The sequence below is a fragment of the Sciurus carolinensis genome, chromosome 4, assembly GCF_902686445.1.
Source record: "Sciurus carolinensis chromosome 4, mSciCar1.2, whole genome shotgun sequence".
NCBI lineage: Eukaryota > Metazoa > Chordata > Mammalia > Rodentia > Sciuridae > Sciurus > Sciurus carolinensis.
The window spans coordinates 171,582,085-171,600,502 of NC_062216.1; the positions used below are offsets into that span (position 1 = coordinate 171,582,085).

At 50.8% G+C, this 18,418-nt stretch overlaps 1 protein-coding gene across 3 annotated transcripts in view; it reads right to left on the reverse strand.

Moving 5' to 3' along the window:
- Window positions 1–18,418, reverse strand: part of Efcab6 (EF-hand calcium binding domain 6) — a 218,837-nt gene that overhangs the window by 142,541 nt on the left and 57,878 nt on the right. For all 3 annotated transcript variants that reach the window (XM_047549258.1, XM_047549257.1, XM_047549259.1), the window contains 3 exons: window positions 13,626–13,762; window positions 10,192–10,304; window positions 3,887–4,011 (listed from right to left, as the gene is read on the reverse strand). In XM_047549258.1, the coding sequence (XP_047405214.1) occupies window positions 3,887–4,011; window positions 10,192–10,304; window positions 13,626–13,762 (375 nt within the window). The remainder of the gene's footprint in view (window positions 1–3,886; window positions 4,012–10,191; window positions 10,305–13,625; window positions 13,763–18,418) is intronic.

Here is an 18,418-nt window from a genome sequence, read left to right on the forward strand (position 1 = left end):
GTTCATCAACAACTAAAAAAAACTAAAAAAAAAAAAAAAAAAAAAGAACCACACTACCCTTTCAGGTTGACAAATGCTTTCTTCATTTAACACTATGGCTTGAAAATATTTCTATAAGAACCAGCACTTATCTACATGATTCTTTCAGATGCTACATGGTATGCCACCATAGTGATGGACTGGTACCCATCACACATTGAGTTTTATAAATGGTTCCCTGATTCCCAATCTAAACGAGATCCCTGTTGTTAGTCTCTCTCATCATACCCTGTCTTCTTCTGTCATAACATTAAAAACTCATATGGATGACAGTGTGTGTTTCCTGTGCCGCCCCTTGGTGTGGGGTCACGTGGCTCTGTGAAAGCAGAGCTGTGACTACTTTGTTCACTAGCAATGACCCAGAACACAGCATACTCCCGGCATGTGGTGAGCACTCAAAGATATTTTTTAAAGCAGATATATTTTTATCAAAAATGTCCTAAACAAATGTTGCAAAATATAAAAAGTTGTACAATGCATCAGTAAATAGGGAAATCATAGCTGAGGAACCATCTGCACTGGGCTGGCTGAAGTGAGACCGTCCACCCTGTCAAGTGTCAGGGAACATGTGTGACAAGAGGAAGATCACGTGCATCTAAATGGACAGTGGGAAAACAAAACTGCCAATCAAAGAGGAGGGCTGTGCATGCCACAATCCAGCAGCCAGTCCCACTCCTGGGTGTGGAAGTCCCAGAAAAACTGGGAATCCTATACACAGGAGCCATGTGTGCGGTCACTTACAGGGCCCTGTCCGGATCAGCACGGAACAAGCAGGAGTCCAAACACCACCGGCAGGGGGACACACGACTTGTGTGGTTTTACATAACAGAAAACTGTGCAGCAGAGAAAAGAACACAGCTGCATCCATAATACAGATGAATATCGTCCCCAGGATGAAAAGAAATGGCTTTGCAACTCCACAATGGTGCAAAAGGGAGAAAGAAAGAGGGAAGGAGAGAAAGAAAGAAAGAAACCGACAAACACCAGGCAAAAGATAAAGAATCCAGTCTGTACAGAAACAGAACAACAAACATCACCTGCAAATATTTTGTGCCATAAAAATGGACTAAATAAGAAATATGAATTCATCAAAAGGAAATCTTGAAAATTATAAAACAATGAAAGAGATGAGAAAGGATATTTCAGAGCTAAGAAAATGAAGATGACATCTTTACAGAACTAATAAAATTATAAACAACAAGAATAAGACATCAGGATGGAAATTAATATTGAAGGAATGACTCAAAAGAATCTCAGCCGCGGCGCTGGAGCAGTGGCTCAATGGTGAGCACTTGTCCAGCACGTGTGAGGCACTGGGTTCCATCCTCAGTGCCACATAAAAATAAATAAATGAATAAAATAAAGGTTTAAAAATAAAAAGAATCTCCACAATGGCAGAGAAATGGGATAGAAGGATTTAAGAGGTGAGAACTTCCAAGGACAAAGGCGATCCAATACAAGGAGAACTGGGCAGGGCACTGAGGGGAAGCCAGGAGGGTGCACGGAGGGAGGGAGGGACCGGGGAAGGTCTTCCCACCATAGGACGCGTGCCTGGCATGAAGGAAGAGTGAACCTGCACATCAAAGGACACAGTGGATTCCTGAAAACTCCTTCCAAATGCTCCATTCTAGGACATTCCTAAGTTTGGCCGTTTTAATTTCAAGGATGGCAGGAAGTGCTGTAAGTACCCAGGTAGACAAAGGAAATCAGCAGCATGGGGAAGGAAATCAGGGCGACCCAGGCTCCTCGGAGCTCTGTCCCAGGCTAGAGGCAGCAGGTAAAACATCCACTACATCATCAACAAAGGAGGGTAGGATGGGAACCACACCCAGCCGAGTCGTTGTTTGAGGACAAAAGCGAAAGGCACACAGCCTGAGATGTGGCTACAACAAAGGGAGAGGAGCCCCCACGAGCCCACCCAAACAATCAAGCCAGACGAAGGTCTCTGAGAGGGCCACACGGTGGGGAGCCCCAAACCAGAGGGACGCGCAGAGACTCACTCAGGGGGGGAACAGGAGAATGGCGGGATGGGGAACATGAATATCATAAACTCTGGGCGCTGCGAGGGGGGCGGGGCAGGGAAGGCTGGGGCCAGTCGCTGAGCTCCCTGCTGACAGCTAGCCTGGTGCCTGCCCTGGGGACCACCTCCAGAGGCACCTCCTCCAGCTCTCAGCGGCTTCCTCCATCTGTTTCCTGGTGGCAACAGCCTTCTGGGGAACAACTCTGTCTCCTGGGAAAGAAATCATCCGGAGTCCAGAAATGGCCTGGGTTCCACCCAAGGACAGCCTGGTGGGGTCAGGCACAAGGACCTTGTGCTCCATCACTTCAGCTTTCTCACACGGGGCTCGGGACTCACTGGCAAGTCTTCTCACCTCTTCCTGCCTCCGTTTCCTGACCTTAAGGTGGAGAGGACAGCAGCGCCTAACTCGCGGACTGTGGGAGGCCAACTCTGCAGGGCCCTGAGAATGCCTGGCCGGCGCGGCCCGGGAGGAGAGGCTGATCACCATGGCCATGGCCGTGCCTGCTTCTCTTCAGGGGAACCCAAGGACATTTTTAAAAAGTGTTTTGTTTTTAAAAAAGATCCTCTTCTTATTTGATCATTTCCATCTGTGTATCTACTCACCCAGTGCCCACTGATGCAGCACCGTTCTCTACATGAATAGAGAGTTCTAGAACAATGCTCACCCAATGCTGTCCTCAGTGTTTCAGAATTGCTTAATTCCTGGCAATGGTCGTGATTCTGTGATGGTCACATTTTATGAACACAATGAAGTTGTTAACAAAAGCAACTTGGGAAAACAGGTTTTACCAAATCACCAACAGATACTAACGTGTCCACTTCTCTAAGACCCTTAGCAACACTGGCTTTGTTAGGGTTTTCTTCATTGAAGTTTTTCTATTGGAAATTTTGTTTTAACAATTTGGGGAAGTTTTATGTATGTTAGGAACAGTGACATTTTGTCATTTATGTTACATGGATTTTGCCACATTTATCTTAGGTCTACAAGAAGTTTTGCTGTGTAAAATCATTCTCATTTTTATACAGATTGTGCCTTTTTCTTTATGATTTTTGGGCTTTACTCCATGCTTAGAAGATGTTTTGAATTAAAAATGTTTTCACCCAGGCTTGGAGTATAGTGCGGCGTTACAGTGTTTCCCTAGTGTGGTATGATCTCCAGCACAATAAAAATTAAAAACTGAACTTCATTTTACCCACATCTAACATTTTAGATTTAAATGGTTGATGCATATAAAATTTATTGTTTATGAATTATCTCAATTAAATTTATTGAATAATCCATGCCCTGCCCCCACTATCTGCATTGAAATGCCGCAGGCCATGCAGTAAGTTCACATACGCAGGTGGACCCTGCATCCAGCTCTTCTCTTAAATCAATCTGAATGTCCATTGCTGCACGCAGACCACACAGTCTTAATTATTAAGCCTTTATAAAACATTCTGTATGTGGTTAAAACAAGTCCTCTATTGTAATTATTCCAAAGAAGTAAATATTCAGGCATTACTATTAAATCTCCCATTCCAAGAATTAGGAAGGACCTCTGCATTAATTCAGATTTTCTTCTGCTACTCAACCAACCTGCATCTGCTCTTCGTGTGAGTGTTACATAGTTCTTACTATAGGTGGGGAGAGTGACATGTACTTAAAAATCCACTGTGGTCAGTGCACTGTCATTATCAGGAGTTGGTGGAGGTCTCTGACCGCAGGAGATGTAGGTGGGATCAGAACAAACCTCGGAATAATGTCTAGCACTAGCAATCTTCCGTGGTTGTCTACCTACAGAGTTCACCCGTCACATGCATTTGCAGCTGTTGGAAAACACTCACCTCTCTGCAAAAGGTCCTTTCAATGTCCTCCAGGGAGCAGGTATCCCAGATGCTGTTAGCGGGCACAGAACCCGGCAAGTGCTCCCTCCTGGAGGTCTTAGCTTGTTGATTTTCACGCGAGATCTCTGGTTTAAAAAAGAAATGAAAAGCTTCAGCTTATTCACATTGTCAAAGGTACATTTAAATATTATTTCCTTTTAATCATTGCCTGTTTGATAAAAGTAAGATTTGAATAAACCCAGAAATTCTGTGCCATCTAATAAACTGTATTGAAATACCTGGATGAACAGAGTAGAAAAAATAAAGCCAGTCTTCCATATGCCACTGTAGCACCGACTCTAGACAGTGAAGTGGACACTGAGAGTAATAAAACCATGAACGTAGTAGAAGAAAATTATGATGACAGTTACATGATACATAACCCTGTGTGAGGCTCTTCCAAGGAAATCACTAAAGCCAGAGATGATTTAAATAATGGATAGGCCTGACAACATAAATATTTAATTTTTGTTTGGTTAAAAATTTACACAAATAACAGTGAAAGAAAATTGAGTGAGGAAAAGCTATTGTTAATATACATGAGAAATATGTTAATTTTCATAATATATGTCACTCTTATGAATCAATAAGATAAATATGAATATTCAATAGACTACTTAGGTTAGAGACAGATAACTCACATAAAAAGAACTTAAAAAAAAAAAACCCAATAACTCTATGAAAACTGCCCAAACTCACTGATAATTTTTAAAGTCTAATTAAAACAAGTTAGCATTTTTTTCTGCTTGTCAAATAGGCAGAGATGAAGGAATGATAAGAACCAGTTCTGGTCTGTGTGCACTTGACCATTCTCGAACCTCCTCTAGCACCAGCTCCTAGTGGAACATCAGGACCAAGTGCCCAATGTGCTGTAAGCTTGCCCCACGCTGCTTATATGGGGAACGTGGGAACACTCCAGATGCCAGGCAAGGGGACAAGTTGTGTGAAGGGCGGCTCGCGGAGCCTGTGGAAGGGTACAAACCTGACACCCGGATGCAGGCCTAAGTGATGAACGCAGACCTTCTTGCTATCTGTTGTGTCATGATTGATGATTTTCCATCCCCACATCTACGGATGGATCAGGACACGAGAAGCAGGGCACACGTGCCAGAAGGATACACAAGTGGGATTCAGGAGGTAGGATTACAGGGGATCGTATTTTGTGTTTTTGTATTTTCTGCTCTTGTCAAACAAGCACGTATTACTTTTATAATAAAAAAGAATAAAATAAATCTAAAATACAGCCATTTTCTTTCTCAAAGTTGACTGCAAAGAACTCCAAATGGTTTCCCAGATTTATTTTCTAAAATGTCTGCATTCAGCCCGTTCCATCCAGCTGCCACTAGGACCTTCCAGTCACTGGGATTCCAGTACCCAGCTCCGAAAAGATCTGAAAACCCAGAAAGCAAGCCTTCTGCAGCGGGGCCCTCCAGGCGGCCTTTTGTCAGGGCTGCTCTTCCCAAGCTGCTCTGGAACTAGAGGCGGCGGGCAGAGTCCTCCCAAGGGGGCTCCCAGAACCGGGCGGCAGGAGGCCTCGCTGGAGGATGAGGAAGTCTCCTCACAAACCAGGACCCCAGAAAGCTCACCCTGCTGCCTGCTTTCTGGTCCTGCCTCCTGTTCTCACTCCACTTCGTAATTCACAGGGACAGACGCGCATGCACACCCAGGGAAGCCGCCAGGGCGCTGTTTAAACAACCCGGCAGGCTCTGGAGGTGGGGTGGCTGGTGAGGTGGCAGGAGAGGCCTGACGGGCCAAGCCTGTTGTCCAGGAACTCGCCCTGGCCGGCAGGACTCAGGGCGTCTTCGGTTACGCCAGGCCCTGTTCCCCAAGGACTGGGTGCAGTCCAGTCCTTCCTGCCACCTTCAGTTCCCACGCTTCTGAGGGATGTTTTTCCCATTGCTGGGGATGGAAGCCAGGAGGCTCCATGTGCCAGGCCAGCGCTCTACCACTAGGTCACAGCCCCAGCCCCTTGCTGAAGCATCCCTGTCTACTTGGATGGTATGAAGGAGACTTGGAGTGGTTTAGGTCTGTTCTACCTATGGCAGAGGAAAGCGCTCCTGTATCACCTCCTCATGTGCCCTTGCTAAAATGTGCTCTTGCTAAGCAGGATAATGGTGGCCTGTCAAGAACCTAAGCATCTCCAAGACAGAAATAAGCAAAGTTAGTAGAAAACGCTGTTCCATATTTAGAAGAGTCAAAGATAAGGACTTGCTGCAACCAGGGACTACCTCACAGAGGTAAGAACAGCGCCGAATCCATACACAGCTCTGGGCAGTTAGACCTTACATAACGTTTCCCCCAAAATGAACACACAATAGCAAATTTCATCGTATCATTGACCATTCATAGCAGGAGATCATATTTGAGCCAGGAATGGATACAAAAGATGACGTGGAGCTGGACCATAATGACAAAAGTGAACAATTTCAAGAAATGCAAGTAAGTCAGCATGCTTTTTAATTCTTGCTCTCTTGAGAGTAGGTTCCAGAAATGTTGAAACCATCATACAGAAAACAAGTCTTATGAAGACACAGGCAGGCTAGAACACTCTAGAAGAATCAGAGGTGACGTAAAGCCCACTTCTCTGTCCATGTGTCCCAAGTCTGGGGTCGTGGGAAACATTTCCAGCAAGACTCCAAGTCAGTATCCAGCAGAACCTGTGACACAGGCCACAGGGGACAGCAGGGCTCTGGAAACCGTTGCCTGGATTTGACACTGGCTCTTCCAGTCTCTAGCTAACCAACCACATCTGTGTCCTCAACTGCAAAAGGAGAGGGAAGAGAGTGTCTACGCCACGGAGCTGGCTCCTGGTGGACACTAGGCAGACACCAGCCGCAGTTCGCTGAGCCTGAGCGGGGAGGAGGGGGAGGGAGGGAGGGGTGGGGAAGGAGGGAAGCGGGGAGGGAGGGAGGCTCAAGACACAAGCCACAGGAATCATGCACGGGGCAATCAGACTATAGGAGGGAACAAATACTAAAATTTACAATTCGAAAATCTTTCCTGAATTAGAGAGCTGCAAGTCTCACGCTGAAACAGTGCACAGCGTATTTGCGCGATCAGTCAGACTGCTGGTATCGTGGCATAATCTGGCAAACAAAAATACCCCAAAACCAGAAACCCTACACTTAATAGGAGCAGCCAGAAAGTTCTGCTCGCAGTTGCACTGGGCTAACTTGAGTTAAACCAACGCTCGCTCGGGGCAGACAACAATGATAAACTCTCGGTAAGGTGTAAACAAAACTGCCCTCGGGCCCTGGGATGGACACCAGCTGAGGTCACATTGGGAAGATGGAATCAAGGGCAGCAAGTGTCACTTGGTTTGGCTCCTGAGGGCAGCCCCAGCTGGAAACAGAATGGGATTTAAACCCTGAGGTCTGCAGGCTTTAGGAATCAGAAAACAGCTCAGGCCACCAGGCCACCGGGGGAGGGAAGGAAACCCCCCATCAAAGAGAGACCAGCAGGCCTCCAACGTCTGTGGACAAACAGGCCTCTGCCACCTCTGAAGATGGATGGGCAGGCAGACACTGAGCTCCCAGCTGTGGGAAGTCAGCAACACCCTGTAGGCGTCGACCCCCGGGGACACTGTCAGGCACAGGAGCCCTGGAGAATCCATGTCTCTGCAAGGCGATCGTGGCACATTCAGGGGAACTCCAGGGCTCAGGACAGGAGACTGCGACCTACAGTTAAGAAAACTATCGATACACCGAGCCCTCAGGTGACGCACGTGCTGTCATTAGCAGATGAAAATTTTAAAGCATCGTAATGTTCTTAGAATTTCAAAGTAATGATGTTTGAGAATATACACCCCTGACGAATGCAGGCAGAAGGCCTCTGGGGAAGCAGGAAGCCACGCTGTGCACTGTTGTGGCTGTGTGAGAGCGCGGCCCAGGGTGGCAGCAAGCGAGGAACCAGAGGGCAGGACGGGGAAGGGGCTGTGGGAAGTCCTTGCGCCCCAGATCCCCACAGCACAGTGGATTCTGGTTAATTGAAGATGCATTCTGTAAACCCAGAACAATCCCGAAAAGACATTTAATATGAAGGAAGGCAGTCAACAGAAGTAATGCAGACAGAAAATGCGTCATTCACCCAAACTCTTTGAAATTAATTCAAACTCATTAGGAAAAAAAGGCAGGGGGCTGGATAGAGAAAGAAGTGGAGGGACATCATGCACAGAAGGAGAGACCCCACCGTGGAGGAAACGTAAGTAAAGATGGAAATACGAGCCAGGCACAATGCTGCATGCCTGTAATCCCAGTGGCTCAGGAGGCTGAGGCAGGAGGATCGTGGGCTCAAAGCCAGCCTCAGCAACTCAGCAAGACACTAAGCAACTCAGCGAGACCCTGTCTCAAAATCAAAACAAAGAAAAGGCTGGGGATGTGGCTCAGTGATAGAGTAGCACCCTTGGGTTAAATCCCTAGTACTCCCCCCACCAAAAAAAAAAAATAGATAAAAATACAGAACATCTTACTATGATCACAAATTCAGTAAAATAAGAGTTCAAAGGAGGTGGGGAGCACTGTGGTGACCCAAGGAAACACCACAGAACTGACAAGGGCACCAGAAATAGCAAGGGACAGGAGAGACGCCAGTGGACATCCATCACAGGCAGAGATGAAGACCTAAGTAACCACAGTGGCTGCAGGAGAGGAGGCACTGGGAGACACGAGCAGCAGACGGTCCAGCACAGGGACAGCCTGTTGCCCTGAAGGCCAAAGTCTGAAAAATGAAGATTCACCCAAAGACATATTGCTAAAAAAAAAAAGTTAAAAAAAACTCAAAATGAAGGAAAAAATTAACTTTACAAACTGAACACATCCTCTGTTCTAGAAAGGTCACGCAGAGGGCAGGCACTAAGACACTCCCTGGCCATGCTGCTGAGGTTTGGGGACAAGAAATTGTTTGGGCAGCCGGCAGAGACAGCCAGTCATCAGCTAGGGGGAGCACAGGCCTCGGACTTCTTCTCAGCCACTCAGTCCCAGCAGGCCACAGACCAGTCCCTGCCTGGCATTCTAAACCAGAAAAGTGTAACCTGTGTGTGTGTGTGTGTGTGTGTGTGTGTGTGTGTGTCAAGGCACTGGGGGTGGAATCAGGGCCTCACATGTTAGGCAAGTGCTCAACCCCTGAGCCACATCCCAGCCCTTACTATTTTATTTTAAGGCAGGGTCTAAGTTGCTGAGGCTGGCCTTGACTTGCGATCCTCCTGCCTCAGCCTCCCGAGGAGATAAGATTACGGCATGTGCCACCATGTGAATACTGTTCACCATCTCCTTGAGTTTCATTGCAATTTCCAACTCCTCTGATCCCCTAAAGTGAGAGATAAATTCTTACGTAAAATAGCACCTACCCGACCCCATATCTGCATATGGAGCTCTTTCTCCCATCCTCCCACCCACCGACACACAGGCCTGGGAGATGCTAGGAGAAGGTTGATGGGGGCATTATGGGGCAGCAGATGGGTTTGGTGGCAATTTCAACCTGTCTGCACTGGTCCCGGCCTCACAGGGCCGCAGGAATATGAAAAGAGATGACACGAGACCATGTGGGCGCCAAGCACGCTGGGCTAGCACACAGGCTGACACAGGAGGTGCTCCTTCCTGCCCGCTGGTGAGACAGATCTGAGGGTCACAAGAGGCGCTCAGGGAGCATCTGCTGAAAGGAACTAGGCTGAAGGCAGACAGGGATGACCAACAAGCTGTCACAGGTGACAAGTTCCTGAGGCAAGAAATCAGTGGGATGAAACCAGAAGTCCAGCAAAATGCCCAGCAGCCAGGGAGGGAAGTGTCGTATCCTCAAAGGCTCTGCAGCAATGGGCTAGGAAGCAGGCCCTCGAGGCCTGCGGGGACGGGACCCCACCTGGCTCCGCGACTGGCTGTAACTAAGTTGCTCAACTCTGCCCTTCTGTACTGAGACTTTCCCAGTAAAGGAATATGTGTTTGCAATAGAAAAAAAAACTTTTGAAAATACAAAGGCAGCAGAAAGAAGAGCTGATACCACTCAGAGGCACACTGCTTAAAGGCCATCTGTGAGCGTGGGGACGTTTTCCAACCCGTGTGGAGGCCACGTACATTCCACGTCATCGTAACTCTTCGCTGCACCTTCCTACAGTTAGGCCCTCGTGCTATTCTCGTAAACACGACAGCACAGCTATCTTTACAGATTACGCATTTTCCATATTTGAAAATATTTCCTCAGGAGAGAGCCACAGGAAAGTAACTACCACGTCAAAGCACACTGAAATTCTAGCTGTAGACTCTCAAAATCCTTACCTTGATGCCCCATAAAATGTCGAAGGTTCAAGTCATTATTTAGGCCAAGGTTCTTCAAAAAAACATTGTAATCCACGGCAGTATCTTTATTAATGTTGTAGTGCTTTGAAAACCTGAAATACACACGTTCTTTAGAAATCAGACATTCTGACAGCAAATCTGAAATGAAGGAAGTTTGTTCCTAAGGGTTCCTTTACACTGGGTGGGCAGTAATTTTAATGTCTGTTTCTAGCTACAGCTGGAATTAAAAAGAAGGCCTGGGAGGTGCCACTGTCAGATCTTTGACCACCGCTTCCTCAGGCAGGGCCTGGATGCACAGAGATTCGAGAGGGACAGGATGTCCTGGGCCACCTACGGCTGGGCGGGGCGCAGGAGCGGATCACGTCAACGACAGAAACTGAGGCCCACGGGTGACAGGAGGTTTCAGAGCGGAGTGGCAGAGGGAGGCCAGCTTTTCCTGAAGCATTCTATGGTGTTTACACGTGGCAAGAGAATTTTAAAACATATAAATCAGTGTCTACCCCTGAAATGCAGAGAGAAGAGGCATGTTTGGATTTTTAAAAATGGACTTTCTATTCAAATCTGATATTTTTCTAGATAATTTCTGAGTTATTACATTTCTAAAAAATTGACAGTTTTGAAATGTTTGATTATATTATCTCCATGTGTTAGTTTCCATAATTATCTAATTTCATGCTGATTTCTAAAAATTTAGTAATCATTACTTAAAATATCTGTCACTTTTCCGTTTCCCCGACTTCAGAGTAGCACGGTGCGCTCCTTCGGCGCCAGCCTCTCTCCCACCGAGGGAGCTTGCTGTTGTTCTAATAAGGAAACCTATCTTGAGGGAGGGCGGCTGCCAGAGTTAACACAGGAACTCCCTCAACGGCCCGTCTTTCCTTCTCAGCCTCCCTCTTTCGGAAACAGGCTATGAGCTCTCGGATCAGGAGGTGGCACCCGGCGGGCTCCTTCGAGTCCCGCCCTGTGCTGGTCCAGGAAACATGGCCCTGGGCGAGAAGCTTGCGGCCCGCCTGCCAGGCTGTGAAAGCAGCGCGCTGCTGGGAACTGGTCTTTGCTCCAGGAGGAACCTGACCTGGCTAACCACGGGCCTGCGCACTCCCGGTATCTGCCTGAGTCACGGAGGACACGGAACCCGGGTAACGGGCCCTGCACACAAGTCCTCCCCGTGGAGCCTCAGCCCCCTCAAGAAGCAGCATCCCCAAAGCTCTTCACAAAAAGAAAGCATGGAAGACGGAACCACTCCTGAGACCCATGGGCCAGGGCACTGGCCAGACGGAGCGGCAGGTTGAGGAGGACAGCCCCGATCAGCCCATAAGCTCTCCAGCTGGGTGCGAAGTGCCGAGAGCTCACGGTCTCCAGCAGCGCTGACCTTCAGTGATCGTTCCTCTCTTTACACAGACTCAGATGCTCTGGCCTGGAAGGACAGCGTGGAGCGAGAAAGGGCAAGGAAAACCAAAGCCTGGTGGGTTCTGAGAGAGTCCTGGTAGGTGCAAAGCTGGGTGGGTGGTTCATCTCTGGTCTCTTGCTTCCCACAAGCTGGACAGGATTCTGCAGCTAAAAGGAGCCGTCCGTCAAGTCTGTACACTTATGGCACGGTCCCCGCGAGGCAAGCACCTGCTGTGTGCAGGCGGATCCTGCACTCCACGCACGCTGCAAAGCACCTTCGTCCCCACCCTGGCAGATGGGCTTCTCAGCACCCACTTTGGTAAGAGGAAACTGAGTTCCAGGGGCCCAGGAGCATCCCAGGGTCCTTGAACAAGGGAACAGAAAGCACAGGCTGACCACACGTGTCAGACTTCAAAGCCATGGCTGTCCCTACCACGCGAGTGCCCGACGCAGATCTTCAAAAGAAAGCAGTTAGATAAAAGGATTCAAGAATGTGTTGTTTCCTGCTCCAAAATTAAAAAGGCAAAGTTAATACGGAAGCAGTGTCTCGAGGAAGCGCGTCTTGAGGAAGAAGTACATTGTTGAGCTTCAATAAGGCGAGCATTAAAGCAATTGAAGAATGGGCTCCTTTTAGTCTCCATGTGTCTTGGGCTATTATGTGAAGTTTCTCAAGCCTTATCGTGAAAACAGCATTGTTTTTGAGGCTTAAAAAAATCTCAAATAAAAATTTGTAGAGTTCTTTATTATTCAATACTTAAGAGATGGGGAAACAGACAGTAACATTTTTTATAGATTTACTAGGTTGGAGACTGCAGTGCCAAACACAAGGTTTATTGTCAAATAAAACACTGCTTTGTTTTTTGATTGCCTGTTTTAGAAGAGCGCTGTTCTGTTCTATAATTGCACGCACAAAATTATTTAATTTGTTTTGTTTGGATCTTATTCTGGGCACTTTCCCAGTCGGAAAGGATGTAAAAATTAAAACATCTATTATGTCTTTTATAATATGAGGTGGGTTAGAAAGAGGAAAAAAGAAAAAAAGCATTCACAGGGTGAGAAAGACCCATTTTTCTAAAGCCTCCTTGCATCTGTGCCCAGGGCAATGCCCTTGCTCTGCCCAGCGCTGGGGCGGATTCCTGCAGTCCGGCAGCAGCCCTGTGCTTGTGAGGCTCCTCTAGAGAGGCAGTGGCCCCTTTAATCGCAGCTTGCCTCTCAGTCTCCGGGAGAGACAATATGCTCCATCCTTTCGCAAATGGCCTGGAGGGTCAGGCACCTGAGACCTCGTGTCTCTCCTCTGTCAATGACTTATGATAAAGCCTAAGGTCCAGGTACCATAAGGGATCACCAACAACTGATGACGAAACAGGACACATGAAGTGGCAATATTTCAAATGTAGGAATTATTTCTGGAATTTTCCACTTGTCACTTTTGGACTGTGGGAACCACAGGGAACAGAGGCTAAGGGCAACTCCCAGGGGCTCTCTCAGAGAAGCCAGGCCAGGCCGACCTCCACCAGCACAGTGGCCCTGGCTTCCTCTGAAGGACCTAGGATCCACCGGAGGCTCAAGCGCGCGCACACACACACGTGCTGCGCAGCCAGGAGTTAGCCCCACTTCCTGCCTCAGCACACCGCCCCGCCCCGCCCCGCCGCGCCGCGCCGCCATCCTGGAAGGACAGCGATGGTCCTGCCGTGACCTGGGGAGGAGAGCCATCTGGAGCAGCTGCTGGTTCTCCTCCTGACCCGGGACTTGGAGTGGGACCTAACCGTGCTGCGCAGTGTGTGGGAGGGTGTGGCGCCCCCTGGGGACAGGAGGAAGGAGGCGGCTGGGGAAGGAGTGGCCCATGGCGCATCCCACCCCGCAGGCCCCGCCCCGGGGGGCTGGAGGAATGAGAACAGGCAGGTCTCCTCTTGAGCATCAGCGGGCATCTGCGGGGAGCTCCGGGAAGCCGCAAGAAAAACCCAAAGAGAAGGGGCAGCGTGAAGCTGCTGCGAGTTTTGCGGTCACCTCCGCTGCCCGGCCCTCACCTTTTGTATTCCTCGTCTGTCATTTTCAAGCAGAAGGTCTCCAGAACCCGCTTCAGCTCCTGTGGCTGAACCAGCCCGGTCTTGTTAACATCAATGAGCTCAAAGGCTTTGATAATGGTTTTCATGTTCCTAAAAACCTATGTACGAAAAGTGATTTGAGAAAAGTCAAAAGAGCCAGTGTTAAAAACCAAAATGGCAATAAAAAATGTGAACGATTTTTAATACTTCTTGTAAAATAAAATGTTTTCAAAGATTCACAGTGGTAGGCACTGCAAAATGACATGTCTATGGAAAAAAAGAACACTTTGCATTTATTGAATGTTTTCAAGGCAATTTTCTCAGTAAATGGTCTTAGTTTAAAAAAAAACTTTCTGATGTAAAGCAGTAAGTCTCATACACAATTCATTCTCTTTTAAGGCCGCAGGAAAAATCTTTTTTGTTAATTGATGCTTCCAAACTATGTTCTGGCATAGCTGGACTCGTAGGATTTTTAATTTTTCCCAGCCATATGCAAACTATTTTTACTAGGACCTAGAAAATAAAACTGTATAGTTCAACGCCTCTGAAATTTTTAAAGATATTACAGAAAAGTTTTATGGAGCCCTTCCCCCAATCCGGCACATGGTAAGCACTGGGCATGTGACCGGCCCAGGCATCTGGCCGCAGAGCAGGAGCCACCTCTATTCAAAGAGGAGCCTCCACCCGAGCACCCGAGCCAGCTAGAGCTCTCTGGCCAACCCTGCCAGCGCATGTAGGGAACCACCACATTCCTGTTTTTTAAACTTGACCTATTTTGCTTATTTATCTTTGGCAATGCTGGGGTCCAAACCTAGGCCTGCGCTCTACCACTGAACCAGGCCCCCTGCATTACGGCCCATTTGTAAATAGGGAAACTGAGGTTCAGGGAGCTTTCATGAAGTACCCACCACACAGGTGGGCCAGCATGATTCTGGCTTCAAATTCAAGTTTATCCTTTTACCACACTGTCCTGCCAGGGAAATGGACATGGGAACACACAGTCACCAAAAGAGGACAGTGGGAAGAAGGGCCAAATAGCAAAAGCCAGCGAGGGGCTGTGGGCCTTCAGAGAACACACTCCCAGCCGGCGTGCCTGGAGCCTTCCTGTGGGAGGGGTGGCCGGGGGCAGTCCATGCCGGCACCTAGGGACCCCCTGCAGGGGCGGGTGGGTGTGGGGTGCCCTGTAGGGCAGGTCGTAGTGAGGAGAGGTAGTCAGATTCCACACCCCCCAGGTCCAACCTGTGGCCCTCAAGGAGGAGTTTGGGGACGCCATCAGACCAGCGGGTTTGCTCCCTTCTCGCTGGCAGCCCGTCCCTCCCCAGGCTTCCTCTGAATGCTCCCTGCTATCAGACTCACTGAACCTGCCGGCGAGGGAGCCCCTCTTGCAGCCCCTCCAGGAATGGCGCCATCCCCTTCAAACGCGAGGAACCACAAGCCAGCGGGGACAGAGGAAGCCTGGTCTGCAGGCCTGACGGCGCCCCTCCTTGCTCTACTCCCTTGGGGACCTTGGGTCCCCCTGTGCCCAGGCAGTGTTGGCCCTGGCACTGTCGCTCTGCACCCCCACACTTTCTGCATTCATGAGGAGGAACCGCTGACAGGCGTCTCTCAGCCCCTCATCTCCTCGCCTGCCTCCTCCATTCTGCAAGATGGCACCCAGGCCTGGCCGCCGCCCTCTCCTCTCCAGCTTGCCCTGGGTGTCCCCAGCCCATCCACCTGGCCCCGCCAGGCCCTGTACCCGCCACTCCGCCTCCCCTCAGCCACCCAACCCTGCCCTCAGCATGCTCACCCCTCCTACCCCCATCCCACCCTCTCAGGACCTTAACCTCGAGTGAACCCAGCCACTGCCCTTCTGAGCCCTGTCCAGATGACCATGTGGCTGGAGGGAGAGACGTGCCACCCACCAAGCACTTCCCTGGCTCCCTAGATGCAGACCACAGACCCTGCCAGGTCAGGGTGCGGTGACAACCCTCCACCACCGCAGTCCACACACTGTCTACGCAGCTGGTCCGAGGCAGGGCCCACACTGAGCACCCCCACACACCTTCCTCTCTTGTTGTCCTAACACCCCACCTTCTCATCCTGCCTCGCCTCTTCCTCTCCACTGACTGGCCTGTTTCTTGCTTTATGGAGAAAACGGACGCCACGAAAAGACCAGGTCCTACCATGTCTGTGACTGCCTGCTCCACGCCACATGCTGAGCCCCTTGTCCTGGTCCCAGAGACAACAGGATACACACGTCCCTGTGCCTGTGGCCCCGAGAGAAAGTCTCCTGCACCCCCGCCCCCACCTCAGGTCACCCCAGCATCCACACAGTCCCAGAATACAGCCTCCCTCCCTGCCAGCCCCACACCCCTGGAGAATCCTGACAGGAGTTGCCTGGATGAGTCCCCTGTCTCTTAAAATCACTCGGATCGCTCCTATCCCTCCATCCACAGAAACGTCTTGTGGGGTAGAAAGATGCCCAGACCAGCGGCCACTCTCAGACTGCCTCCCGCTGGCCCCGCCACCAGTTGTGACACAGCTGCTTGCTCCTCTGGAAGCACTTTTCCAACTTAGCTCCTGGCCCCTGGATCCTCCTTGTCCCCTCCCTGGCCCCCTCCTCCCACCCCCAGTCCTGGAGCCCCGGCTCCATCCTCTCAGATCTCTGCTTCTCTGACCACACCCACTTCCCGTGATCCCTCCTGTGGCTTCGTCACCAACTGGTGACACCCACATGTCTGCCTCCAGCCCTGGCCTCCTGCCTGAGCCCAGGTCAGAACAGACCTGCCTTGAGACCCACCTCAGGTTTGCCAGACGCAGGCAGCTCCCCGCGCGTCTGCTCCAACAAGCGGCCACTCCACTCCTCTTTGCTCCTTTTTGCCCACGTCCACCCAGGCTCTCCGGAGAGCCCGCCAGCACTTCCTTCAGAACATTCCAGAGTCCTACCCCATCCCACCCCCAAGCCCAAGGTGACCCTGCACAGCCCCAGGGCCGTCCTGTCTGCACGTCAGCCTGCCTCTGCCCTCCTGGGCTCCCACCTGCTCACAGGCGGGTGTCCACGACCGGCAGGCCCCACACGCTGGCTCCAGAGACTCTCCCTGGCCTCAGCCCCCACCACACCAGACTCTGCTGCTCCTCCTGAGTGCTGGCTCCGCCCGCCGCGCTCTCCCCAGAGGTGTTCTTGTCCCTTCTTCCTGGAGCACCTCCCTCATGGCCACTGGCTCCTGCCCTCCCTTCATTCAGGCCCTGGCCTAAATGTCACCTTACCAGAAAAGCCTCCCCTGACCACCCAGAGAGGACCCCTCTCCAGTGGATGTGACACCTGTCTGTCTGCAGTGTTCATCTCCCCCCTGCCAACGTTGGTTCCGGAAGAGCAAAGTTTGTCCCTCCTTGGAGCCCGGGGTCCAGGGCAGGGTCAACACGGTGAACGCTCCGGAAATGACTGCTGGGCTGAGTGGACGAATCTGCCTCCTTCCCACCTGCTTGGAAGAAAAGCCACATGCTGAGGATGCCTCCCCAGAACGGGGGTCTGCACACATGACCAACCCATGGGAAAGAATGCCCACGGTCAGTGTGGTGTGACAATGACGGCAGTCATGCTATCACCAAGGGACCGTCCATCATGCAGAAGGTCCCATCGGAATTCTGCGCACATCACTCTGCCCCTTCCCACAACCCAAGCACCGCGGCTGGCACGGCCTGTATATCAAGCTGGGCTGCCAAGGGCAGACGAGAGGGAGAGGCCCCAGCTGGACGAGGGCCACCCTGGCGTGGCCCCTTCACCCCGCTGCTTGGCCTAAGAGATGCCCCTGCCACAGGGAGCACTTGCCCCCACTGCCAAAGAAACATCTGAGCTCGCAGTCCACTGCCAACCCCCTGTGCCTTTCCTGGGAGAACGGAGGAGGACAGGAGGCGATACATTTATTTAAAGCCCCAAAGCAGCCCAGATGGTCTCCAGCGTGGAGCGCCGAGCAGCAGACCTGGCGCTGCCGCAGCCCACCAGCGGTACGTCTCCAATTCCTTATCATTCGTCAGACTGATGGTTGGCACGACAGGAAGAGCGGGCTGCAGATGGCGAAGCTCACCAGAGGCGGGAGAGCCAGGGCCAAGACGGGCAGGGCGGCCCACACCCGGGGGCAGGGGAAGTGGCCTTGGCCCGCCCCATCCCTGGGCTCCAGCCATGCCAACTCCTCGGAACTCTGGCTGCACGGGGGCTCTTCCCGGGTGCTGAGAACAGCCTGGGTGATCTGAGCCTCACTCTCTCCTCACCTGCGCCTGCTAGGTTCTCAAATTCGTCCCCTTGTACACCAAGCATGCTCCACCTCACTCTGCGCTGCTGATCTCCTCCCTGCCCAGCCCTACTGCCCCACCCAGGTCTCAGTCACAGGCCACCTGCTCACAGAGGCCAAAGCACACCTTCACCCCTTTTGGCCAGGTCTTCACTCTCCTTCTCAGCACGCATCTGCACACGTTTCTTATCCATTGTTTTTCTTCCTACACTGAGACACACTCTGTGGCAGGACCTTGGGCCTGGTCGCTGCTCTACCCTTAGGCTTAGAATTACCTGGACAGAGCAGCTACCATAGGGACTTCCGGGTGGATGGACACCCTCTATCTGCTGCCTTGACTGCCCTTCCCTGGTGCTGCCACTGGTCACTGTGGGACAGGACTTGGTACCTTCTCTTCTGGCTTTCCTAATTACCCTTCCATTTGGCCATTGGTTCCCTGCTTGACCTTGACATCTTGGCAACCAGTCCCCTCCCCGGGGCAGGGCTGGGGGGCTGCCCACTCCCTGC